Genomic DNA, 27,040 nt, shown 5'->3' on the forward strand with positions numbered 1-27,040 from the left:
AGGCGGAAGGGCATCGATGGAAAAGGATTCAAATGAAGCAGAACAGGGCTAAAAACAAAACCGACCAACCCCCTTCCAGCGCTCGGAAATAATAATACTCTGCAGTGCACTCTAAAAGTATTATATTTTGCTCATTGAAGGAGGCTGCGCCCCTGCTGGGCTGTTTGCATATAGAGCCTCTGCGTCGTGGATGCTTTGATTAAAGGCACTGTTTTTTAAGGTGATGTGCGAAGCAACGAGCTAAGCAACGGAGTTAAATTTAGGCATTCGACGTGTGTAAGTTGCATTGTTTATAAATAAAGAGTTCTCTATGGCAAGGCTTGGGCATAGCTGCCAAGTTATCCCCTTTTTTAAGGGATTTTCCCTTATGCTGAATACGCTTCCTCGCGAGAAAAGGGAAAACTTGGCAGCTATGGGCTTGGGTGCAGATTTATTCTTAGAGTAGGCCTATTGAAATCCACACTTCAGGTAGTAGTAACTTGGGAGTCTCATTTTTTTCCAGTTGGTCAATTCTTAGGTAAAGGTAAAGGGACCCCGGCCTGACCATTAGGTCCAGTCGTGACCGACTCTGGGGTTGCGGTGCTCATCTTGCATTATTGGCCGAGGGAGCCGGCTTACAGCTTCCAGGTCATGTGGCCAGCATGACAAAGCCGTTTCTGGTGAACCAGAGCAGCACACGGAAATGCCGTTTACCTTCCCGCTGTAGCGGTTCCTATTTATCTATTTGCACTTGACGTGCTTTCGAACTGCTAGGTTGGCAGGAGTTGGGACCGAGCAACGGGAGCTCACCCCGTCGCGGGGATTCGAACCGCCGACCTTCTGATCAGCAAGCCCTAGGCTCTGTGGTTTAACCCACAGCGCCACCCACGTCAGTTCTTAGGCATGACTAAAAAAAGGCTGCAGTACGGTAGTAGCTGTGTCCACCCAGCAGGAATAAATCCCAAGGAATTCAGTGGGATTTCCTCCTAGGAAAATGGGTTGCAGTTTTGCTCATTCGTAAGAGTAGAGCTGTTGGAAATGGTCCTCCTGCCCAGAACTCCTCCTGTGTGGTAAGGTTACCAGATTTTTTTTCAATGAATCCCGGAACACTTTTCAACTTCAGTCGTAATGGATGGATTTTGTCAGGGGACTGATTTGTAAATCCGGGGACTGTCCCCGGGAAACGGGGACGTCTGGTAACCTTACTGTGTGGTATAGTGGTTAGTGTCAGACTAGGACATGGGAGACCAGGGTTCAAATGCCCATTTGGCTATGTAGCTCAGTGGGTGACCTTGGGCCAGCCACTTCTTCTCAGTTTAAATTTACCTCACAGGATTATCGAGATGAGTGTCACAACTCTATAGTCGCCTTTGACTGGACTTAACCATCCAGGGGTCCTTTACCTTTTACCTTACCTATTGTGGAGATTAGTAGAGGATGAGGAGGACCATGTACAATGAGCTCCTTGGAGAACAAGCTGGGCTTTGAATGCAATAAATAAATAGCTCTGCTACCCTTTATAGTGGCCCCCTTTGCTCCTGTTTCAGAAGACTATGGAGGATGCAATTACTCTTCCAAGCCTTCCCTTTCTGGATCTCCCCATCATGTCTTTCTTTGGCTATGTTCCTGATCGAGGATAAAAGCAGTTGGCCTTTTGGTCTATCTACATTGCTTTGTTGACTTGGGCAATGCAGTTGTAGCCTCTTGGTTGCTCTTGCTTGTCAGTGTTTTTAACCAATGAATGAAGTCAGAGCTATGATTTATAAGTGAGTTGGTTTGGATAGATAGACATTTCTGAGGTCCTAAAGAGCTGCTGGATTATCCTCCTGTTTACTGATTTTGCTTATTTCCTACTCCCTAGAATTTGGTATTTTACGTCCTTTTCCCAGCAACCAGGATGCATCTTTCTTGGGCTGGGTTCACCTGACATTGGGTAGTCCCTAGAAGTTTCTTTCTGCAAATCATAGTACTGTACACAGTAAGTGTGGGTGAATGTTAAAGAATCCCTCTTCTTCCCAAAAGCCAAATGTCAAAACTTTGCAAAGAAGCTTAGACACAGCTCCTGTTTTGCAGGAATTAAAGACCAGGCACTCATTAAGAATTCACTGCATAGTTAACAATGGTATATATTTCTACCCAGAAGTATCTTTGTGTTTAATGGGAGTTACTCCCAGGTAAGTGGGTAATGGATGGCAACTGAGGCTTTGGTTTAGGGTTGACATTTGGGAGAGAGGGGTTCTTGTGTATTTAACCAGCTGTATGGCAGGGAGAAATTCAACAGGTTAAAGCTTTTTCCTGTGTGGATATACAATTATGTGGAAAGCTTCACCATGACTACTCTCTCTAAAATTGTGTTATGTCATGCATGGCCCCATGATACGTAGTATTATATTTGATTAAAAAATGAACTGATGTTTTAAACCTTTTCTAGTTGGATGGCTTGGGAAAAATAAGCTTTCAGTCCTAGGTCTTACTTCTCAGTAGGCATGGTTAGAATTGTGCTGTTCATTTTCTCCCCAGCTGCCCAAGAACAAATTGGTAGGCCTCTGCTGTGTGTATGTGCTGTAAAGCATACTGAAATCAAAATGTAATTACTTCCACTTTCATTCCCAAACAATAGCTGTATTGATCCTTCGAGCTAAAAACAAATCCTGTGTATATTCTTATCTGTGTGTAACCCCATCAAACTCAGTGTGGGTTACATCTAAGTAGAACTGCATAGGTTTGGGAATTCTAATATGAAGTAGTTAGGATGAAAATTGAAGCAGGTTTTTATTTTTATTTATTCACACACACACACAGAGCGCGCGCGCGAGAGAGAGCGCTTTATTGTGGTCCATAGACCCAAAAGCTTATTTATTATTGTCTATACTTATAGCCCACCCTTCACCAAATGGTCCCTGGGTGGGTTATAAAATTGCCACAATTAAACAAGTACAATTGACATTTAAATAAATAAATAAAATCCACAAAAAAGCCAATAACAAAGCAACAAAAGAACAGCCGGGCATCAACTCTGACTTGACCCACTCACTTACTGCTCACCTTTAAAAAAGGAGTGTCTGCCCCTGCCTTAAAACATAACTAACAGGTAGAAATGCAATGGGAGCAGCTTCCCCCTCCCCACGTGCATCTCTTGCTATTGAATTGGTGCTTGCTGTGAGGCATTTAAATGTACACCAGCATTGCAGAGTGGGGGGTGGGGTGGAATATGAAGCACTGCCTGGGGGAGGGGGGAGGTAACCCTTGTTTATTTATTTTGTGTGTTTGTTTTTGATAGAGGGTACAATTTCAAAGCAGCAGCAGCAAAACAGAGACCCTAATCCAGCCTACTTTAATTCCGTTGTTACATTAATCCCTATGCGTTTCCATCGGTTTTGCCCCACATACAGAGGGTTCTGCCAACAGCAATTAGAGTCTGCAAGTGGTGCTCAAGGAGCACTGTTGCTTTGTAAATGATCGTGATCTTCTAGAGAAGGACTAGACCACAGATATAGGAAAAAATAGCATGGAAGGCTCCCGTTATGCGCAAGAGCTGACTGTCCTCCTCCCATCCCTCATGCTCAGCTCAGCTCAATGGTGCCGCCTTCTGGTTGTTTTCTTGAAAGCTCATTGCTGACGCACTATTCTTGAGAATAGCATTTCTGATTGGAAATTGTGGGAAGGTCAGCAGCACTATAAGTGCTACAAATAAACTCCTTCCACTTCTGTGGGAAGAGCAAAGCATTGTGGACTTGGTTGCTGGACTTCGTGGACCTGTCCGAGTCCATGAGCCTGGATAGAAGAAGAGGTTGCCGAGACATTTATGGCTTAGGGGTGATTAAAAAGAACAAAATGGGGGGTAGTAAATCCTCCTGCTCTTTTGCAGTGTATGTTTTCCCATGGAACAGGAATTACAACCTGCATTGGTGGCTGCATTGCTTCAAATCTGGAGGGTGGCAATATGGTTCACTTTCTGCCCTAAGCTTGTTTAAAAGGCTTAATGCACATGCAAACAGTTCTGTATAATGAACTTTAAACTTGGATATTCTCACCAGGGTTAAACTGCAGAGTCAATGGGATTTATGGATCACTCTCTTTTAAGAAGAATGTGTATCCTACTCTGCTCCTGACTTTTTTTGTTGTTAACGGAGAAGGGCCTACACCATCACTTTCCAGGGTGTGTCTGTGTCTAAACTGTCTAAACTTCCTTTCTAGAGAGCAGGCCTATGAAAAATCTGGTATGGTCTTGCAAAACTATTTTGAGCATAATATATTTGTGGGGAAAACTGGGGAATGCGTAGGTACATAAGGAGTATGTGGACACTGCAGAAAGCATCCTTCCCACAGAAATATCCAATATTCATGAGAACGTACATATTCCTCATAATTGGATGCTTGGGAGTAATTTTCACTGAGGTCCATAATTCCAATTAATGCATATAAGACGGAGGAACCATGCAATCATTATGATTTCCAGGGCTTTTTTCAGCCAGAACTCGGTTCCGACACCTCTCAGGTGGGCGCCATTGCCATTCTAAGAGAACAAGGGAGGTGCTCATGGTGAGTTTCAGCATCTCTCTTTCTAGAAAAATGGCACTGTCTATGCAGAAGCATTTTTCAGGGGCTTAGTGAAGATTTCAAATGTCCTACATCCAGGGAATCCTTTCCATGTGGATTCACTTGAACGAAACCTGTTACACATCAGGATTCTATAGTGTGTTCTAGGATGTCTTCTCAAGGTTGTTTAAGGAGGCAAATGCAAAGCCAAGAGTGTGTTGAATACTTGCTTCCAACTGCACATTGCTGAAAACTGGTAGTGATGAGCAACCTTTGCTTTTGTTTTTTACCTGAAAACCTGAGCTCTGTGCAACATGATTTGTAAAGGAATTTTGTGCAGGTTGTTTCTGTCGTTAGAAATGAGAGACTTCCTCAATGTACTGTCCAAAGCTAACACATGTTTTTCAGAGCATCTCCATTATGATGTCATCAAAATGCCAATACCCCCCTTTTTTGACACTTAATCTGGATTTCCCCTTACTCCAGCTAATAAAAACAACTCATTATACATCTGCAGTCACTGCTCCTGTGGAAGCTGATTAGTATTGTTTGGGGTGAATGGGTTTGTCATATTTTGGAAATGTTTCAGGGGCTACTCTATCATCACACCCACACTTCCCTTTACTCCTTATCTGGGCACATCCTAGCCATTTTGTTTCCTGCAGCCTAATACCAGATGAAAAGCACCCATTTTTACAGATTGATGCTTACTAAAAGCACATCAGGTTCAGAGGAGCCATTCTCTCATTTACACAGTAAGCGTGACAGATTGTCTCATAGACTGTAATCTACATACTGTATATACAGTAGTGGGCTTTTTTTTAAAAGAATACTAATAAGGAGGTTTTGCACAAGACCTATTGTGCAAGCCTTATATGCGTCAACTAAATATAATGTTTGTGCAATACCTGGTTATTACTTAAATGTTAAAACTGAATGGCAATGGGTATTGTACCCCAAAAGTCTCCATTTTGCCCATTGTGAATCAATATCACAGGCTGGAAATGTTTGCTCTTATATTCTTCCTGGGAACTTTTTCTTTCATATAAGAAAAAGTGTGTAGGCACAAATACAATAATAGTACATCCTAGGAACAGAGCAAAACAAAAGTAGTGAAAGGTGGGCAGGAGTGATTCGAGTGGGACAAAACAGCAACCCCACAACTCAAATTGTTCCCTTACACACACCTGTTTTGTGATCATGTTGAAAACAAGAAGGCCAGTTTAAAATATTATTAAAGCAAGTTTTAGGCAATTGTCATAGTTTTGGAAGCTAAGCTCTTCATCATTCACAAACATGACACAACAGCCAAATTATGGCCCAGGGTAATTTTACCAGACATACATAAACAGAGCATTTGGTTATCTCAATACCAAATCATATATTCAGCAACAATATCACTTTTCCTTGTCATGGGTTCCTAGATATTTTTTTAGAATTTGGTGTGGTATTTTTGTATCATTCCTTTATTTGGGACCGAGTTGTCTCCTCTACTGGTGTGGCTGTGGCGAGAGTACTAAAGCCTGGGTGTGGTGCTATGCAGGGACTGGTTCAAATCTGCATTTACAGGCCAGTAGTGTGAGTTAGTGCCAGTGGAGGGTTTTGACTGACGCAGCTCCTCTACCACATTGCAGCTAAGGGAGTGCTTGCTACTTTGGTTGGGATAGAACCAGAAGTTGAATGTTCTCTTCTGGTATGTTGATTAGGAGGCAAAAATGCACTAACTGTTTTTGAGCTTGTGCTGAATGGGATTTCAATGTGCTAGTAACATTTGTTGGCAGCACTGGCAGCTTAAGGTTTCCGCTGGAGATTTGTTATGCCTTGTATGTAGCTTGTCTAGGTTTTCTTTTCCAATTGCTTGAAAACAACAATCTTACAAATGGTAAGGTGTCATGTTTACTAGCTGCCATTGATCTGCCTCCATTAAAAACAGTTTGCAAATAATGAAAAAATCCTTTTCTGATTGCATTGCACTGGTTTAGAGCTGAGAATCCTGCTTGCTGGAAGATGGTGGGAAGATGCACAGCAATTGTTAAGGCAGACTTGGTTCCTTAGTGTTCCTCAGATGCACTGCTAAGAAGTGTTTCAGGGGGGCCAGATCTTCTGTACCAAGCCCCTATTACCTTCCCCTTTCACCTTCTTTTAAAAACTTCTTTTTCTTTGCTTACAAAGTGGCTGAGCACATGGCAAAGCAGAGTGTTGATGAGACCCCCCCAACCCCCCCATCATCTTGATTTTCCCAGAAGCATCTATACATATAAATTTCTGTATGCAATTGTTTTATTAGCAAATTTGTGTCATGGGTCTGTGTCCCAAGTCTGTTAGGCTCTTCTTATGCTCTTAAGTAGGGGTGGCAACGTTTATTAGCTTTTGAGCCACATAATTGAAGTATTCACAAAATGAACTTGAAGCACAAGCACTACCTTCTTTGCCTTCCATCCCTCAACAAGTCCTGCAGCTACCATTCTTCCCGCTAGTCTGACCCAACTATCTTTGCCCCGAGCTCCAGAATCTCCCTCCACCAATCAGACAACAGATCACATTCCCTTTCCTTCTTTGCTAACCACCCCTGTTCTCAATGTGCAGTGTAGCTGGGAGAGGAGATGAGGAAGATTGAAGAGCTCGGCCTTACGGCACTAATGTACGGTATATGTACACTTAAACACATCATACACAGCCCATTCCTAAGCATGTTTACTCTCTGAGGTCCTATGGGACTTTCTTCCTACTAAGTATGTGCATAGGAATGCACTGCAGCAGTGATTGCTTTCCTCTTTGTCTGAAACCATCTGGGATCTGTGCTTGGAACTGCTTAAGAACAACCTGTCATTGGTGAGCTGTGGCTTGCTTCTCAGAGTGAATTGCCTGGAATCGAAAGCACCATGATTAGGTAAAATAAACCGTTAGGACTATTGCTGAAAACATTTTGTTATCTGGAACTGTAGCTGTAGCCATTAGCAGAAGAGCAGGGGAGGTGGGAGGAAGTGACTAAAAATAATTTCTCTACTCAGAATTTTACTAAGCAGAGTGTATGGAAATCCCACAAACTTGGAGGGCTTTGCTTTATTGACACAATCTTTCCAGCTCTTTAGATTGCAATATAAAGTTATATTTAGTTCTTCAGATCATAATGTTCCCAACAGTGTACAACCCAAAGCATTTGGGCATGTGCTTAACTTCAGACCCTTAAGTAATCCCATTGCTGGGCTGCAAAATATTTAAGCATGCCAGTGCGTGGGCTTCTTCTCATTTTGCACTTTATTGACTGGCTCAGAGGTAAGCCCTAATACAGCTTTATATATGCCACAGAGATTCTCTTGGCTGAGAGAGCTGTGGCGTATACATTTTAAAGCAATGGGCGTAGCTATTTTTAGAGGGTTTGTTTCCATTTTCTGAATGCATCCGATCAATAGATGTTTTGTACAACTCCAGAAATACAACATATGCCTATTTATTTCATTTTTATTTGAAGAATGTGTGCCGTGCTACCTAGCAAGGAGAGCCCCTAATGAGCAACTATATATAAGACAGTTTCCGTCTGATTCTTTGGAATCCAGAAGGAACAAGCAAGCTTCCTCCCACTGGCTCTAAGAATTCTTTTTGTACATGGTGTTGGAAACTTGTGCATGCAGTAATGGCACTACCAGATGGGAGGTTTTATGCATGAAACCAGACCTTTTGAATAAACATTTGCTGAAATTGTTCCTTTGTGATAAACAGAGGTCCAGGGTGGAAGGAGCACTGGTCTGGCATCAGACGTCTTAACAGAGCAGTACGAGCACTTTCAGACAGTTGCTGGTGAGGCTCAGGTGTGTCAAATCATCCTCAGTCCACAAAAGGACAATGCCCATCCCTGCAGTATGTGAACCAGTAGGTTCAGTGTAGGTAGCACAACAATCACCACTCCAAAACAGCCAGGTTACTTGTTACCTTTGTCTTGGAGATGTTTTCCTTTGGATGCCATGCCAAAACTATCCCTGTTGCAACCTCCTTGTTGGATGTATTTGAGCTCACCAGCGCTTCCAGAAACAAATGGCATTAGCCTCCCTCCTCAATGGTGGGAGGGATAGGAAGATGGGAGCGCCTCCTTCCTTATGCTACACTGAGAATGCTTTGTGATATGCTGTCTCAGGAGGATCAAAATAGGCTAAAGGCACTGGTGACTTCAGTAGTAAGCCAGTTCAGTCTTACTTGCTTTATCAGCTCCTAGAGTGTTATCATAAGTCGGGTAGTAATAACCACTTTGGCTGTCATACAGCATGGAATTGAAACCTATGATTTTTTAAAACACTTTCCCTAAATGCCCAAGCAATATTGAAATCATTTCTGTGGAGTGTAAAATATTGAGCTTATTTTATTTCATAAAGGAGTGATTGCACAGTGCAAAAGTTTAAAGATGCAATTAAGATCCCAACTTGCAAAGTTTGCCACAGAAGCAGGGCTGCTATTATCAGGCTGAATATTTACAGGTTTAATAATGGCACCAAATCCCTTTCTCTGAAGTTGTTACCTACAAACCTGGAGCTGAGACAGTGAGCCATATAATCAAAAGCTTTGCAAAAGCAGGAAGCAAAGAGAAAATGTGAACGTTCAGTTCTCTGGGGATAAGATCTATTGTCTGGACCAAAAGTTTCACACTGTTCCTCTTTTGTCACTGCTCTTTTCCTCCATCAGTGGAGTAACTTTAAGCTGCATTTAGGAACATAGGAATCTGACTTATACCAAGAGAGTCAATTGGTCCACCTAGCTGATTACTGACTACACAGACTGGCAGTGGCTCTTGTCAGGCAACAGTCTCGCCCAGCCCCTACCTAGGCTTTGTACCCATAGCAGGTATCTATGATTGAATCATCTGTACACACCAACATTTCCTCACCTAGTTGTATTAGATTGAAATCCTAACCTCACTGTATTCAATAGGGTGTACTTCTGAGCAGACGTGGTTCAGAGAGCACTGCTACTTGCTACGCATAGCAAAAGATAAACTAACAACATTTGCAATCCTACATGAAGGGGAATTGAACCCATGTTCTCATTTCTAGAAGTGAGTAAATTGCTCCATGCAGGACACTGGGCAGTTCATACTATGAAGTAGTGTCGGGGAGCAGAAAACATGGCATAGTATTGTTATAAGAGGGAGTTCATGCAAGATCACCTATTGTCTGTTAACTGAAGTTTGCTTGAATAGGTTGATCTACCGGTATGTAGGTGCTTCCTAATCCTTCTCTCTCTCATTAATAACCTATGTAAACAGTTTTGTGTGCTTTAGTTGACCTGAGATTTGATTTAGAGGTACATGGTGCGGAGGAAGATGTTTGTTCACTCAGTTAATTTTAATTGTATATAAATAGTTGTAAAACTGATCCAGGGATTGAAGGGAGAAAGAGGAAGGAACGTATGGTATGTTGGCAATGAATGGGTCCTAACAAATAAGCAGGCATTTACCACAGGTGGATTATTTGCAGAGGGAAGGAAAAATGTTGCTACATACTGCTGTTAAGTAAGCCTCCAATGACTAACTGAACTTTTAACTAAAGACTGTGCAATAATTCACTAATTCATCCATCTGCTGTGTATATATTGTAGTCATATGTCATTTATTAGCACATATTTTGTATTAATGTCTTATTTGCTCCTTCTCCTATCAGAGGCAGTTGAGATGGGTGCATGGCACCAAATCTTTCATTCCTGTTTGTCTGACAATTCTGTGTGGAATATTCAGGGGAGGGGTATACATATATATATCCAGTTGGGAATCATGAGGTTGAAAGTGGCTACATACTTTGCTATATCCTGCTATGGAGAAAACACAAAATATCTTTAACTGTCCATAGGCTTCCTCAGTTGACTGGGCAATTGTGCTTTCAGGCTAAAGGGAAGGAATATACAAACAGTCAGTTCTAAGCTGAAGGAAACAAGCAAGCTCCCCTCTCCTTTTCCACAAACATCTTCCAGTTTCAATTGGAAATAAAACTACCACACATGCTCATTTACCTTTCATGGTTTGTAATTTGTTTTATTTCTTCCTTTAAACATCCCTTTAAGGGTGAAATGAAATCCAACCATTTACAGAGAAAATGATTTCAGAATGTGCACTTTGATTTTTTTTCTTACAAAAAAATTATTAATAATTGGTATTTATAAATTAGACTTTAAAGGGCTTCTTCAACTTATTTGGCAAGTCCCATGTATTCCTTAGCCAACAGGGGGCACAAAAGCTATTTCTTTGTGCTGGGATGAGAGATCCTGTATCTTTTCTTTAAGAAATGAGCTATTTTCAGGACTTTCCATGGCAGAATACTGCTCAATTGTTCCCTCAGGAATCATACTGGATAGTGGTGTGTACCCTTGTTGCAGGTTCTTCTTCATATCTCTTTTAGGCTAATTTACCAGCCTTGTTCCCTCCCACCCCCACCTATGAGAGAGTTCTGTATCAAAATTTTCTCTTGCTTTTTTATGGCAGGGGTGGCAAAGTCATAGCCTTCCAGATGTTATTAGACTACCACTGCCATCACCCCAGACCATTGGCCATGCTGACTGGGGTGGCTGGTGGTTGACTCCAACATCATGTGGAGGGCCACTGATTTCCCAACCCTATTTTTATAGTGTGGTTATGGCCCTTAATGCCTCCCCCTCTTCCCCCCAACAAAACTCATCAACTCCATATTTTCCCTTTTTAAGATCCTTCAGAGTTTGAAAAGTGCTCCAAAAGTCGAGTGGAGTACCATTCCTTTTTTTCAAACCATTCCGTTTAAGGTCTATAAAGCCATGGCACCTTGTCCCTTCCAATCCAATCCAGAGTGTGACTACTTCCACGATTACTCCGGATCTCCACCAGTAGAGGACAGACAGAGAAATGAAGTTTGGCAACTGCCTAGGAGCAGGCAACGAGTGAAAATGAACGGTAGTTCAAGTCTGAGCTCTAAATTTGCAAGGAAAACGCCGTAGTTTCACCAGAAATGATTCAGAACATCCTTATGTGCCTGCTATAGAAAAGAAGTTATGAATCTTCCAGTTTTCCTTTTTCAGCAGTTGAATACCCAGTCTTAATGACAGTATCGGGAAGACAAGGAGCTACAAAGCAGAGAGAAAATATCTCTTCCATACAGATACACAAAACTAAAAAGAACACCCTATCCAGCTCTCTGCGCAGTGCCAACTTTGTCCCTTGTAACTGGATAAGGTGTGAAGTAGCCCCCCCCCCCCCGAGGTCACAGAGAACATATGAATATGAGTAAGAATTAGTACAAATTGATAACCAGTCACATAAGTTGCTGCCTGTATTGGTCAAGGGGTGAAAAGGTGAAAAGATGCTTACAAGTAGGTCAAAGGAGCTGTTCTCTAATGCTTAGTTCAGGCATCCCCAAACTGCGGCCCTCCAGATGTTTTGGCCTACAACTCCCATGATCCCTAGCTAACAGGACCAGTGGTTGGGGAAGATGGGAATTGTAGTCCAAAACATCTGGAGGGCCAAAGTTTGGGGATGCCTGGCTTAGTTCATGTAAAGAGCAGATAAGATGGGGAAACTGTTCCTGGACAGTTTCATACTGTAGCTATGGGATCTCATAGCAGAGTGCTATCTCATTGTTGAGGATGGGTAGGAATCCCTAGAGACACAAAGCATACAAATCATGGAAAAGTCTAGGGTGGCTATAATTCTTCTCCCTCACATCTTCTTTCCCACACACAGGGAAGTTAGTTTTGTTTTCAAATAAGGAAAAACATTCAATCCCCACCACCACCACCACACACACCTTGCAACTTAAAAAGAGGTAGAGTCAAAGACCAATTTCACAACCTCATTTTGTACAAATCAGGTTTGAAGACAGTGGAATGTGGCACTATGGGAGATAGGGCTTCTCTGAACAAATGGGAAGTTATCCTCTAAATCCTGTCTACAAAGTGGGCACTGTCTCCACAGATACTGGCCATAGTTGCTGTCGCTGGCCATGACAATACTTCTGGAGGTCTACTAGGGATAAGCAAGGTGGGTTTGTTGTGGGGAAAATGGGAAAGATATACTCCTCAACTTCCTCCAGCTATTCATGGAGAGAGGAGACTCAAGCTAGCTCTGCTAGGAGTTATATGCTGGCATTCATGAGGATAGTGCATCATGATGGTTATAGTACTATTGGTACACTTGCAAGTAGCATTATGCAGCACTATAACAAAGACTGCTCCAAACCTTTCTGCGTAGCAGGAAAGAACTCTGCTAATACTTTTAAGCCAGCCCACCCTTTGCCCATTTGAAGTGGCATGAATTATTCTAAAAATCAAAGTTCTTTCCAAACACTCACCAATACAGTTAAGACACGACGTCACTGCAGCTGCAATGCTGAACACAAATTCTGTGTATACATTAAACTGACGGAGGGGCAGGCACTAAATATCTACTTGCATAGCAGCAGCTCCTCGTTAGTATGCAGCCACTGACACACTCCAAAATGAGGCTGGCTTTGCCCACCAACCACACCAAGGGCTCATCCACACTTCTGTTTGCCCCACTGTTTTCTCATGGGAAAACCCATAGTTTAGTGCTGAATCGGAACAAACCGCAATCAGCAAAATCACTCAGACCTCTGGCCAGAAAGCAGGGGGACAAGCGGAAGTGGGGACGAACCCTTAATTACCTTTGTAAGGATGTGAAAGGATCTCAGATTCTCTATGTGGTACCAGCTGGATACAGCCTTGTTACAAGATGGAGGGTGTGCACACCCTGATTTTTCTACATCGGTCCCTCTACAATTGTGCCTAAAGGTTCTTCCATTAGGGCAGGTTCTTCACTCATCTCAGAGCTCTCCTCTTCTACCTGTTGCATATACATTTACCGTAATATTTGACTTACTCATTTTCCATTGACTCTGCAAGTCAAGGGGTAAAATTAGGTGCCTAAATTACTGGCTTACCAAGATATTTCCCCAAAGTTGTTTCTCCTTTAGCCACTGTTGGCCACCCCCACCCCCAACCGGAATGCAGAAGTCCAAAGGCTTTTCTATTAGTGCAAAGTTCCTTAATGTGGGACTCTGTTCCCACTACATAATAAATAATTAAATAGAGGGTTCTTAAACTGGAAATGTTTTTAAAAAACCACCCATCATATGCAAAAGGCAGTCCTATTTTTTAAAAAGCAAAGCTTTTACTGTAAATTCTCCTTTTCTTCCCCTATCCCCAACCCAAGAGGTCAGTTTCAAGTTTCACTTTGGTGCAGTCAAAGAGGGGACCAGAACAAAGAGTTCTTTCAGTGTCCCAAAGGAATTCAGCGCTAACTTATCCAATTACAATGGGATCTGTTCCTTGCACACAACAGGGGGGGGAACCCCCCCACCCCCAAGGAAGGGGGAGAGTTGCGGAAAGTATAACAGGGCTAGGAACAGCCTCGCTGTCTGTGTGTGTTTTTCAGTGACAGATGGAGCCTAGAGACAGCAGTGATGGGAGTATTACGAATTCATGAGCTGTAATTGTGAAAGCCCTAGATGTGCACAAAGCATGCCCTGTAGAGCAAGTGCAAGGACTGAAATGAACAGCGAGCTGGATTGGAGAAAGGAGCTCGGTTTGCAGGAAAGCAGCACAGTGCTGAAGATATGTGAAGTCATCCCCTTGGTTATTTCTTGATGGGCTATTTTTCTGGAATTTCGTCCCAATACGCTGCAGGCTTACAACCAAGCACTGCAGCACAACCAAAGCGCACATTCTCCATGTCCCAAGGGTTGGAGCACATCTCTCCCCCCTCCCTCTCCCTTGCCTCTCAACACACATCAGTAGTGAAGGAACATACTGCAACAATTGTGTTAGGCAGGCTGGGTCATAAGAGCTGAAGGTCAAAGCCTAGATTCCCATTTCCTCCCAAGACTGAAAAGAAAACTATTCCCTCTGTGTAGTGGGCCTTTGTATGGCAGTACTGGGAACCTATGGTGCTTAACTAACCTCCATTAGTCACCAGCAGCTCCTTTGCTATTGCTGCACATTCATTTTGGAATAGCCGCTTGAGATCTGCTCCATCAACTCTACACCCCACTGTGCCCGCTGTACCCAGTATGGTTCAGGATCCCTCTCCTTTAGCCCAATGAAGATCTTCTCATAGAAAAAGCAAACAGCCCATTCCATGGGTCATTTTAGTGCCACCTTCCCCAACATGGTGGCCTCAAGATGTTTTGGACTATAATTCCAATCAGCCCCAGCCAGCATGGCCAATGGTCAGGGATGATGGGAGTTTGAATCCAACAATACTTGAAAGGCACCAGGTTGGAGGAGGGTGGTCTAATGTTTCAACAGAGAAAGGAACCATGTACAAAATTTAGCATTGCCTTAAGAGTGGTGCACAGAGTTAGGTTGGCAGCACCAGCCAATCCATTCACCCATCCAACAAAAAGAAAAGGGGCTTCAAGTGAGCTCAGCTTTAGACCGGAATTTCCTTCATTTTAAAGGCATAAAGGTTCATTCATACAACCATTTTTACATGGCACAGCTAAATGCAAGATGACTCGGGTTGGTACAAGGAGCCATCCTGCAACTGGCTGAAGCACTTCTCCCACCACCCCTTGGCTCAAACCCACAGGCCAGAAAGTTTGCCACTAGAAGAGGTGTAATCATCTTGAGCTATCCAAGCATTCACAAGACCAGCAGCTGCACCAAAAAAGAAGAAGTCAATGCAGAGGGATTTCATCACATGAAAATGGTAGAGCATGAACTGGCTGAGCGCATCATGGAGACAAAGCATTAGGAGTGATGCCAATGGAAAACTATAAAGCAAGACACAGCACTTTCTGTGTCTCTTATAGGGATCAGGAATAAGGCATTTGAAGGGCAGGAAAGACAAAGGGAATGAGAAAGAGAAAAACACACACACACACACCACACATCAGAGGAACACACTGTTCCAGTGGCAAGGAACCTGTGTGCACCCTCCTATTGCTGCACACACATCACCCATTTTTTTTGCAGTTAGCATAGTAGCTCACTGTTTAATATATTTCCTTAGCAGCAAACATAACATGGGGTTTACAATACATTTCACCCTGACTCCATATCGTTAGTTAAAAGAGACATACTGGAGCCTCTTCAACAAAGGAGAAAGGATGCACACCGTAAATGGAATACTTAAATGCTTGGCACCCAGATCTAAATGTTGGGCTCTTACATCAGCCTCATCCGCCACACACCCTGTCCCCTCTACTTGCCTATGCAAAGCACATTATAGGCGTGCAAATGCTAGACTTCCAATATAGCACTGTCTTCAAAATGGTGGCATCATAGAGCCAAGTACCTTTACACCTCTCCTGTTCCAGAGGTAGTAGGATGTGCACTGTAGCTTTAGCATCCTAATATCCCCTTTCCTTAAAAGCAACTCTAAGCATGACATGCACACTGTTTTAATTGAAAATGTAAACAACACATTTTGTTGTCATGGAAGAGGGAAAGTAGGACCTCAGTGGGTATTCCCCTTGCAAGTCTGTGGGCTACAGCCCTCCTGTCATGTTCCTTCCACATTAGAGACTGGTTACCAAAACCATCCATTTAATGAGCAAAACCAGACAGCTTTTCGACCTCCATAGCCTGCCAATTTGCAGAGAGTTTTTCCCTGAATGTTCATCATTATCAGGTGGAAAGCAGAGTTCTTTGGTGCTACCGTGCTCCCAGTTTGTGTGCACACCCACACTCAAATGTAACAAACACAGGTGGCAAAATATACATATCCTAGACAGACATGACTCCTGGAGTCACCTACAAAAATTCTTTCACACTTATACACCCATTTCCTAGTGAAGCTGCCACCCACCTGTTCTGGCTCCAAAGAAAGAGCATTGTATCCAGGGACAGGGTGCTTTTTGGCCAAACATCACCACATGCTCTTGAAAACGACCAAGACAAGAAGAGTCCACACATCTACCCTGACATATGTCCATAACCTCTATGGGCTGAACAAGTGGCAATATGCTAGGAGAGTGGAACTTAATTGGACATCCATTGGTTTCAAATGACTCAGATGAACATTGGCTTTTAGCAATGGAGCATGACATCACGCCCACCTAAACAACAAAGACTCGAGGCTTCTGCACTCTCACACATCCAGCTGTGTGCTCCTTCTCATCTCCATGTCACACAGAGAGGCGCTACCTGTCTTAAGAGTTTTCTTCCATCCCACAAGAGAGGTGAAGGAGCTGTACCTCCTGCTGGTTCTCAGGGCCAGTTCCTACATCCTCTGGTCCTTGTTTACATGGTTTGCAATCTCCTCCACACCCAGACACACCCAAGTATATTTTCTGGGATGGGGCAAACAGAGGCTGGAGAGAACACACACTTCTCCAAGAGGAGTGGGTGGGGAGGGGAGGAAGAAAAACAAAAGACGTACCCCACTTCCCCCTTTTTCCATAAAGTCCCATGCAAGCCCCACTCCCCTCACCCAGCCCCCTCTGCTTTCTGGTAAGGGTTCTCCAATAAGTAACTAAACCGCTGGTAGTTCTTCAACAGATATTTGGGGGCATACATTTGTTCTTTGGGGTCCGCAGCAGGATACTCTTGGGTGGTGCCATCAAACCACCCGCCAGTCCGAATTAGCTCCCGGATATAGTTAAGGTCCCGCTTGTCCTCGTAGTCACCCCAGCGGGGGAAATCCCCATTCTGGGCTGACACCAGTTTGAAGTAGATTCCTTCTGGTGTAAAGCACCAAGAGCAGTGCCAGCCAGCAAAATGGAGCGGGCTACCCAGCGACCACTGCACCAGGATGTGACCTGTGCTGTTTTCATACTGCCGAAAGCCTGGCATGGTGTAGTACTCCCTCCGGCGCAGGCGAATCCCATCTGTGGCGTAAACAGTTTGGAGCATCCCCACCGTGCAACCAGAAACCACTTCCAGGGTGCCGGGCTGCTTCCAGAAGAATCCATAGAGGGATTTGCGCATGTGGAAAGCAAAGGGCTCTGTCCAGCCATCGTAGAGTTTGAGGAAGAGCACGCCATCGCGGGCTGGGATCTCGTCGGCGTCGTCAATTATGAAAACATCATCAGGCCGCAGATTGCGGAAGCGGGAGATGCCATCCCGAGTCAGGAAAGTGCGCAGGTAGTCATCGGCAATCCAACCATCCTGGCGCCCACCTGGGGGGAAGTGATCCAGGAAGACATAGAGCATCTTGTGGCGGATGTAGTCAAAGGAGCCATTGAGCAGCATCTCGCGGAACTTGAGGGGGCGTGGCTCACCATATGCGGTGAAGTTGGACTCACAGACCACAAAGGCATCTACCACATCGCCCAGCTCATGGAAACGCACGTCCAAGAGGTCAAATTCGTGGTTGACGTTGATGGCATTAATGACTCTCCGAGGAACCTCCCGTGGGGTCAGCCGGTCTTTAGTGGGGAGGTTCGAGTACTGGACCACAGTGGGCACCCCACAGCTAGGCCCATGCCAGCCAGGCAGGCACACACACTCCACCCACTTGCGCCGCTTTGTCCCATTGGTGCTCAGAGGTTTCCGGCCTGTCCGCCCAGAAGCAGCTCCGTCTATTTTCTCCTCTGGCCGGCCCGCTAGTGGCTTTTCCAACACCTTGGTTCCTGGTTTGAAGCAGACACCACCAGCTTTGGTATGCACAAAGTATTCCGCCGTGTCTTCAGGCAGCACAAACTCAGCTCTATGCAGCTCTTCGCCAGCTCTGCTTGGGGAGAGGGGCTGGAGCAGAGGTGAGTGGGAGTACAGTGGCGTTCGGAGGAGCTCAGGGCCCCCGGGCTCAGGGCTGACCTGAGGGGTGACGGGTGCATTGTTCCAGAAGAAGTTGGAGACCAGGTTGGGGCTAAGCGACGCTAGCTCCCTGGGGAATGTGACATAGGAGAGGGCCTTCAGGAAGTGAAGGAAAGAGATGAGGCAAAGACCAGCCATGCACAGAGTCAAAAAGAGTTTGTGGCGTCTCATCTTCATCCTGGAATGGGAAGGAGGGAAGACAAAGGGAGAGAAAGAGAGAAGTTGGGTTAAATATTTCCTAGCCCACAGAGATTGTTTAATCATTGGTTGGGTAAAAGGCAGCAGTTGCCATCGGGGGCAGAATCCGAGCCCCCACCCCCACCCCACTCAGGAGAATGAGCTAGAGGTCCCCCTAACGCACGAGAGCTGGCTCACCACATTTTGAAGAAAGGGAAGGAATACACGTTTACGATCTAAAGATGGAGCCCTCCATAAGACTATTAAGTCCAGAGTCTAAAATTACTTAACTGCACCACAGTTAAAATGTTGCAGGATGGGAAGCATAACCAGGGTTAGGCGGTTTTCCTCCTCACAGATTTAAGCAACAAAGGTTCAGCAAAGGGCACTCACTACATGGCATGAACTAAGTCCCAACAATCCTGTAGAAATGTACAGCTCATGAAATCAATCCTAGGGGAGATAATAATTCTGTAGAAACTTACAGTTCTTGCAGCTCTCCTCTATCAGGGAACCACAACCCAGAAACCTGGGCTTAGCTCCGTTTCCAGAACAGGGCAAAGCTTATATAAAGTTCTGCCTTAACAAAGACCACAATGCACACCTAGCTGGCAGGAAAGTCCATTCATAAACAAATAGCAGGCTTCGCTTTTAGTTCAAGCTCAGTGTAGGCTCGGCTTAGCTCACAAGGAGCCTAGTTCTTTGTGCTCAGCCCTACTGACAAGAGAAGCAGGAGTGAGAAAGGAATGAGAATAGGATGTTACCTACTCATTTTGTTATACTGCTATTTGGCATTATGAGCAACTGGAAGGAAAATCAATCCTGAACTCATTTGTCTTTGCCCTTTGATAGGTATTTTATCTGGTTGCTGTCAATCTGTGTAGATAATGTTTTCCTGACCTTTTGTCTTATTCTGATGCAGTTTATCTGGCTAAGATTGCGTCTCACAATTAGCTGCTGTTTCTGTTTTATCTAGCTGAGGGGGATCAGCCTTTGTCCCAACAATTATAAGGATATTCATGTGTGTGAGTGAATCAAGTAGTTCTGGGCAGGGGGAGAAAGAACAGCAGAGGTAGGAACTTCATGTCTTGCAGTGCAGTGAAATGTTTTCAATTGTATATATTTTCTTTTTTAAGAAGTATATTTTTTTTCTTTTTTAAGAAAATTCCACCTAAACATTAGGAAGAACTTTCTGACAGTAAGAGCTGTTCGGGAGTGGAATTTGCTGCCAAGGAGTGTGGTGGAGTCTCCTTCTTTGGAGGTCTTTAAGCAGAGGCTTGACAGCCATCTGTCAGGAATGCTTTGATGGTGTTTCCTGCTTGGCAGGGGGTTGGACTGGATGGCCCTTGTGGTCTCTTCCAACTCTATGATTCTATGATTCTATGATTCTAAGTGCACTGCTAAAAAGGTCTTGTAATGAAAGGCAGTCTATAGCTCAACTAAAGCTTTTAGCTGTTGGGGGCAGATACCAAAACAAATTATCTGAAATGATATCTAGGGATTGCTATGCTGCCATTTTGACCTGGATGTGATTATTCATGGTTTAATCATATCAAGATTTGACTTCTGGGACATGACTTACACAACAATGGCCCTGAAAAGCAATGGAAAATGTAAACTGATATAAAATGCTACCCGCCTGGTTATTAATTTGTGATACCAAGTAGGTGCTGTTTCTTAAACTTTTCATAATCTGCATTGGCTTCCTGTTTCTAGGTTCAGCTCCAAGTGCTGGTTCTGATCTTTGCAACACTTTAAAAAACTTGAGATCTAAGTAGTTTTAAGGTCTGCATTCCCCCATATGTACTCTTTTGTACTCTAAAAAAATTCCTTCAGTAGCACCTTAAAGACCAACTAAGTTTTTATTTTGGTATGAACTTTCGTGTGCATGCATTCTTCTTCAGATACCTTCTTCAGACACTCAAACCTGGATCTCAGTGTCTGGGCTGAACGATGGGGGTGAAGACACTCCTTCAGGTATACAAGGCCATAGCCATTTAGGGCTTTAAAGGTCAGCACCAACACTTTGAATTGTGCTTGGAAACATACCGGGAGCAAATGTAGACATTTTAGGACCGGTGTTATATGGTCCTGGTGGCCGCTCCCAGTCACCAATCTGGCAGCCACATTCTGGACTAGTTGTAGTTTCTGAGTCACCTTCAAAGGTAGCCCCACATAGAGTGCATTGCAGTAGTCCAAGTGGGAGATAACTAGAGTATCTCCCAGTACCCTATAATGTGCAGGCAGATAGGGTCTCAGCCAGCATACCAAGTGAAGCTGGTAGACAGCTGCCCTGGACACAGAATTGACCTGTGCCTCCATAGACAGCTCTGAGTCCCAAACGACTTCCAAGCTGCGCACCTGGTTCTTTAGGGGCACAGTTACCCCATCCCTCCCCCATTTTGCGAGCTGCTTCTTTTTCAGTTTTAAAATGGGATAAAAGTTTAAAATCTAGGGTACTGCTTTTGCTGCTGGGGACTGCAGTAAGGTTGATACTGTTCTTCTAGGTGTCAGAGAGAAAATTCTATCTTTGAAAGGACAAGAACAGCTCGTGCAAAAGAAGAGCCCGTTTCAGATGTCACCACACTTGCAGAAACCGCTATTTGCAAGAACTACTGTTTGCAAAAATTGCAGGCCAGCTGCAATGCAGAAAAGACAATTAATGTGAAGGACATCAAGGCTAGTTTAAGGATGCTTATCAGTAATTGGAAGGTAAAAAAGGCCTTACTTTCTATTTTTGGTAATGTTTGCAGGATGCAGCTGAAGATGGAACAAAACCCACAAAACTAGTTCAGTACACCTGGGACGCTTCAAGACTCTAAATGATATTCATAATATTGGATTTTAAGTTGTTGTTGTTATTATTTTTTATTTATTAAATGTGTATACCTCACTTCATCCAAAGATCAAAAATACAAAATGAGAACACAAAATACATAATAAAAACAAGAATAGAAACAAACCAATAACCTTCCCCGCCCCCACAAACACTTAACAAAACAGAATGTTAGAAATGCTTTTGCCTGGTGCCTGAAGAAGGCGACAGGCGAATATCCCTGGGGAGAGCATTCCACAAACAGCGAGCCACTGCAGTAGAAAATACCTGTTCTCATGTTGCCACCCTCCAAACCTCTCATGCAGGAAGCACCTTAAGAAGGGCCTCAGATTATGAGCGCGGGGTCCAGCTCAGTTCACTTTGAATTGGGCCCAGAAACTAACTGGCAGCCAGTGCAGTCAGGCCAGGATCGGTATAATGCAGGCAACTCTCCATTTGCACAGGGGTTGCATTTTTGGACATCCACACACGTCAGGCACATAAGCCTGTTCTGCCCTCTTCCGGGTCCAAAATGACCTGTGCATCGGTGGTTGTATGTCAATGAAATACATGCATTGACTCAAACCATCTTGCCTCCATGAGCAACCTGACTGTTGAATTCTGCACCAGTGGAAGTTTCTGAATCACTGTAGCTCTGTCACTGAAAAATTGATCCAAGAAGTGGTCACTTGATTCTTAACCTACCAGTGGAGTGACCATCCTATCTACTGTATATCTAGAAACTGGGTCCCCATGGCCCAGTTCATGATTTTTAAAATATAAACTTCTGTTATAGGGTAACAGGACAATCCTATGTATGTAATCCTATGCAGTAAATTCAATAGAGTTTACTTCCCACTATGTGTGCTTAGGAATGAAGTTATATTGTATGAATAAAAGCTTGGCTAGACATCTACTGGTTATTCTAGCAACATATTTTTATTTTAAATGTCACTGAAACATTTTATTCAGAGATTTCTTTGTTTAATCAGCATATCTCTTCATTTTATGTGTAGCCCATATGAAACTCTGAATTAATGTTGTTGGCATCCATCTGTTGGGAGTGCCACGTAATCTGCCCAATTTAGAGGCACCTTCCTACTTGCTCTGGTTCATAGTTCAAAGGGCTTTGGGAACAGCAGACAATCTGGCAAATAAGAGTTACACCAGAGCTTCTACTGGGTCCTATATCACTTGTGGGGGTGAGAGGTCTTCTCCTTCCAGCCTGGTGAGTACTTGAAAGCCTCTAAGTTTTCTAAAGGAAGGGAATAAATATAAAAATCATAATACAAAGACTATCTTCTTGACCTCCTTGGACTCTTCACATCAGTGTTAATCTGATGACTGAGACAGGCAAAATACTGCAGCAAAGGATCTGAATATCTTCTTGTGGATAGTTCTTCTCTTAATGCTGCTTAAATTGGATTTTGGTTTTGGTGTGTTTTGCAACAGTTTCACATTACTACTGACTCATGTTGAAATATTTATGCACTGGCATCCCTGGGGCATTTCCCAAACTTTTGATACCTGTGGAACAGGGGTTTAGTTCTTTCGTTTTTCTTTGATCAAAATTGCATTTCCATCCTAAAAGCTCTAATAAAGTGTAAATGTATACATTGTCTTAATTTGATCCTAGAACCATGGGCAGGAATATTGCTTGGATATTCAGTGCATTTCATATACTGCTGCCTCTCATCATCCTTTGTCCAGACAGGGACAGGGCCATGATTTCTAGTGATGCTTCTAGAATTCCCTCATACCCTTCAGGTGTCACATGGACTGCACTGGGGAATTCCTGCCAGTCTTTAGCACTGGGCATGAGGAACATGTGGCCACCGGCTGTGTTTGCACTCCAACTCCCATCTGCCCCAGTCAATATGGCCAGTGCCAGTGGTAAGAGATATTTGGAGTTACAGCCCAGCAACCTCTGAAGGGCCACTGGCTCCCCATCACAGCTTATGCCCGCCTTTAGATGAGGTCACCCACTGTCCATAAAGTGGCAGAAAGTGTGGTGAAGGGAACTCTGTGCAGTCCCTGTCTATAGAAAGAGGCAAAGAGTGATGGATGCATCCAGGAATGCACCTTAAACTACTTGGGAAATATGCTCTGACTCCTCTTATGGTACACCAATGGAAGGGAGGGGCCACAGATCAGTGGCTGAGCCCATGCTTTGCATGCAGAAGGTTCCCAGTTCAATCCCTGACATCTCCAGGTAGAACTGGAAAGACCACTCTCCAAAATGCTGGAGAGCCAGCTAGCCAGCGAAGACCAGAAAAAGCTAGATGGACCAATGGTCTAACTTGGTAGAAAGCAGCTTCCACATGTTTACAAGTGATGCTAAGCTACTGCCACTTGGCTCTTTACCTTACACGTGTTTCTTGCCCTTTGTGGTCAAGTCCACCTTTCTAAGATTTCTACGAAATCATTGCAAATGGCTCTGATTTAATTTCAGCCACAATGTCATACAAGCTTAAAGAGCAAGCAAGCTAGCCTCCCCACTTTGACTCTTTCCTCCCATCTTCCTTGCTTGGAAACATCATGCAATTAGAAATTCATATGTGCAAAAATCAAAGAGACGTAAGCAGAACAGATAATTTCCCTCTTTTATCTGTCTCTCCATGACTTGTTGCCAATAAAATGAAGCAGAAAGAGCCAAATTGCACCAGCTCTACCCAGGCAGGCAGCCTAGGTTGCATTCCCAGCAGGATCAAAACGGCATGCTGTTTAATGGGTTTCCATCTGATATCTTCTAGTTAGGAGTTAGGCACTATCAGCAGGAGTTGCTGGAAGATAAACAAGAAGCGATCTTCTGAAGAGGTTATGGCAAACCTCCAACAGTGCAATAACAACAGCCCTTGGGACTACGACCTAGTTCTCACTGAGCGGTAAGACTTCAAGTGGGAGAATTGTATGACTGAATGATCCTCCATACAGTAATCCAGTACTCAGTACTATACAGTACTCAGACAAGGGGTTTTACCATGGGAACAAGGTCTAAACATCCAGCTTTCCTGGCAACCAGATTGTCTCCAAATCCATCCACTAGGAACACACACACCTTCCTCCTTAATACCATTACAAAAGTTGGGTACCCCCCCCTGCCACTTCCCAGTGATAGGAAGATCCCAGGCTGCTCCCCCCCCCTCACAGTCTGTGTTCCTTTGGCAAATCCCATCACCTCAAACAGACACCCCATCAACTTGGCAATATCTGTCTCCCCAGGCCAAATGATTCCTTTCAGATGGCCCATCAACACCTTTTGTCATGTTAACAGATTTGCTCTTCACTAGACCAGTCAGGCTGGCTTGCATAAGACAGGACGAATTCCTTGTCTGGCACAGCTTGTACTTTCTTCCATATCTCAATTAACGAAAATAAAATCCTACCCTTTACTAATTTCTAGGGTTTAGGGGGATCACCTCCCAAAATCTATAACAATACTCTTTCCGCTACATCTGCAGGCAGAGAAGGGTTCACTACATTCATGTATTAACTTGAGAGAGGCCCGAGAACTATGATGATTGAATATACTCAGCATAGGAAAATACAGGTAAAGCATCTGCTGGGACCCCTGTCTGAAACCTTGCAGAGCGGTTGCCAGTCAGTGTGGATAATACTAAGTTGGAGTTTTGCCCTTCAGGCATAGATGTTCTTCAGCAGTTTTTAAGATGAAGGAAATTCTTTCATGTCCAGACACAATTATCTATGCCTGAAGAAAAGAAAAACAATCCTCTAAATTTGCAACTAGTAAAACTTATCAAGTCGAAAGCATTTAATGTATCCTATTACAAAAAAACAAACAAACAAAACAAAACAAGAATTTGCTTTAATACTAAAAAGGCAACAGCTTGAAGTAGGTTTAATAAAGAGACCCAGGCAGAGGTTATCAAAAAAGGCCAGAAAACCTTGTTCTGTTTCTTAATGCTTGTGAAACATGAAAACCTTTGGCAAAGTGCATTCACAGCTATCCTACCTAGTAGGAATGCACCTGGGCCATTAAATTCAGAATGATTTTCAGAACGACAACCCTGGGCATGAAAGGAAATGCAGACCAAAATGTTCCAGTGAAATAAAGGCTGCTTCCAAAGTAACTAAAGGTAGCAAACCTATGCAAGTGCATAGGCAACTTCCAAGAAAGGCCCATTGACTTTAAAAGGAGAGAAGTACGATCAGGTAAGTGTCCATAGGATTGCAGGCTAAACGAGTTATGCCAAATTAAAACCATAAATCAGTAGGGATCTCTGAGATGTAATAAGTTTCAAGCCAGAGGGTGTGAGGCAGCTTATTTAAACTCCAGTTCAGGAGTCAAGAACAAGTTGCCAGAGTTTATTTTGAAATTTTTATGCACGGCATTTAATTATGTGCATGATTATTTCTATACACAACATTTAATTATGAAGGCAGTGGACAGTATGGGGAGGTCTATGCAAGCTAGGGGTCAGAAAATGAGGAAGGGGACAGGGCAGAAGACGGCCAGCAGAAGCAGAGACTGAAGTTATCTTACATCTCCTTCCTCTACTTTATGAAGCAATTCATTTCCAGATAAAAGAGAAGTAGCATTGCACAGCAGATAGAAGTCTTTGGTTTGCCTCCATTAAGAACTCTCTAGACAAGGCACTATTTCTTCCACTCAGCTCCCAATTGGCAATACAGGCATAAAACTAGCATAGGGCTGACCAAGAATGTGTGTGAAAAAGTGATCTGAGCTATATAGCCGTTCATTATTGAAAACCAAGGACAAAGTTTTTTTTCCCTGAAGCCAAGACAGCTAATGCCAGCAGTTGTTTGTGTAAGCAGCATTGCCAATGCGAACAAGACTGTCTATTCACCTATAACCCCAAGCCAGGGGTCAGCAATCTTTTCCAGCAGGGGGCTGGTCCACTGTCCCTCAGACCTTGGGGGGGGGCAGACTATATGGGGGGGGGATGAATGAATTCCTATGCCCCACAAATAACCCAAAGATGCATTTTAAATAAAAGCACACATTCTACCCATGGAAAAACACCAGGCAGGCCCCACAAATAACCCAGAGATACATTTTAAATAAAAGGGCACATTCTACTCATGTAAAAACATGCTGATTCTCGGACTGTCTGCAGGCCGGATTTAGAAGGTGATTGGGCCGGATCCGGGCCCCGGGCCTTAGTTTGCCTAGCTTTGGGGCACCCTCTGGCTAGATGTCCTTAGCAGGCTTGCCAGCCCTATAAGTGTTGCTGCTGCCCATTCTCTTGCTCCTGTCTCAGCTCAGTCTGTGCCACTGTCCAAAAAGAGAAGGCAAGGGGAGACAGGCTGCTTTTCCTGTCGGGACCCATCAGAGGACAGGTGAACTAGCAACATGAGCAAGGAGCAAGGAGTAGCAGCAGAATCAGGGGACTGCCAGTAGACTCCTGCTGGGATGTGAGCGTCGCCCCGAGGCCATAGGCTTCCAATTCTGGCCCTGCACCTAACTATTAGGTCTACTTGCCCAAACAAAATTTATCTCTGCCCATAGCTCCTCTTGTCCAGTCTCCTGCTAACGGGGTGGCAATAGCACCGCACTGTTTCTGTCTACCCAAGTGTCCCTCCTAATTTGCTTCCAACAGTGCATGCAAACCCCTTTGTTCACCAAGGCAATGTATTAAAGCAGGCACCCCCAAACTGTGGCCCTCCAGATGTTTTGGCCTACAACTCCCATGATCCCTAGCTAACAGGACCCAGATGATGGGAATTGTAGTCCAAAACATCTGGAGGGCCGAAGTTTGGGAATGCCTGTATTAAAGCCTCCCAGAAATCATCTTTTGGGCAGGAGAGTCTGCCACATTCTCA

At 43.9% G+C, this 27,040-nt stretch overlaps 1 protein-coding gene and 1 long non-coding RNA gene across 7 annotated transcripts in view; one reads left to right on the top strand and one right to left on the bottom strand.

Annotated features, from left to right (window-relative positions):
* The first annotated feature begins 63 nt into the window (after positions 1 to 63).
* On the top strand, positions 64 to 21,035 carry LOC132592767 (uncharacterized). The gene is made up of 2 exons (XR_009558277.1): positions 64 to 276; positions 20,928 to 21,035. It is a non-coding gene; the product is annotated as an uncharacterized LOC132592767 (long non-coding RNA).
* Positions 10,508 to 27,040, bottom strand: part of MGAT3 (beta-1,4-mannosyl-glycoprotein 4-beta-N-acetylglucosaminyltransferase) — a 49,067-nt gene continuing 32,534 nt past the window's right edge. For 5 of the 6 annotated variants that reach the window (XM_035127160.2, XM_060279821.1, XM_035127157.2 and 2 more), the window contains one exon: positions 10,508 to 18,421. In XM_035127160.2, the coding sequence (XP_034983051.1) occupies positions 16,915 to 18,420 (1,506 nt within the window). In that variant the 5' untranslated portion in view covers position 18,421 and the 3' untranslated portion in view covers positions 10,508 to 16,914. Of the gene's footprint in view, positions 18,422 to 18,905; positions 19,573 to 27,040 lie in introns of those variants that run through there. The other variant, XM_035127161.2, reaches the window with a different exon arrangement.

Source organism: Zootoca vivipara, chromosome 10 (genome assembly GCF_963506605.1).
Source record: "Zootoca vivipara chromosome 10, rZooViv1.1, whole genome shotgun sequence".
Taxonomy (NCBI): domain Eukaryota; kingdom Metazoa; phylum Chordata; class Lepidosauria; order Squamata; family Lacertidae; genus Zootoca; species Zootoca vivipara.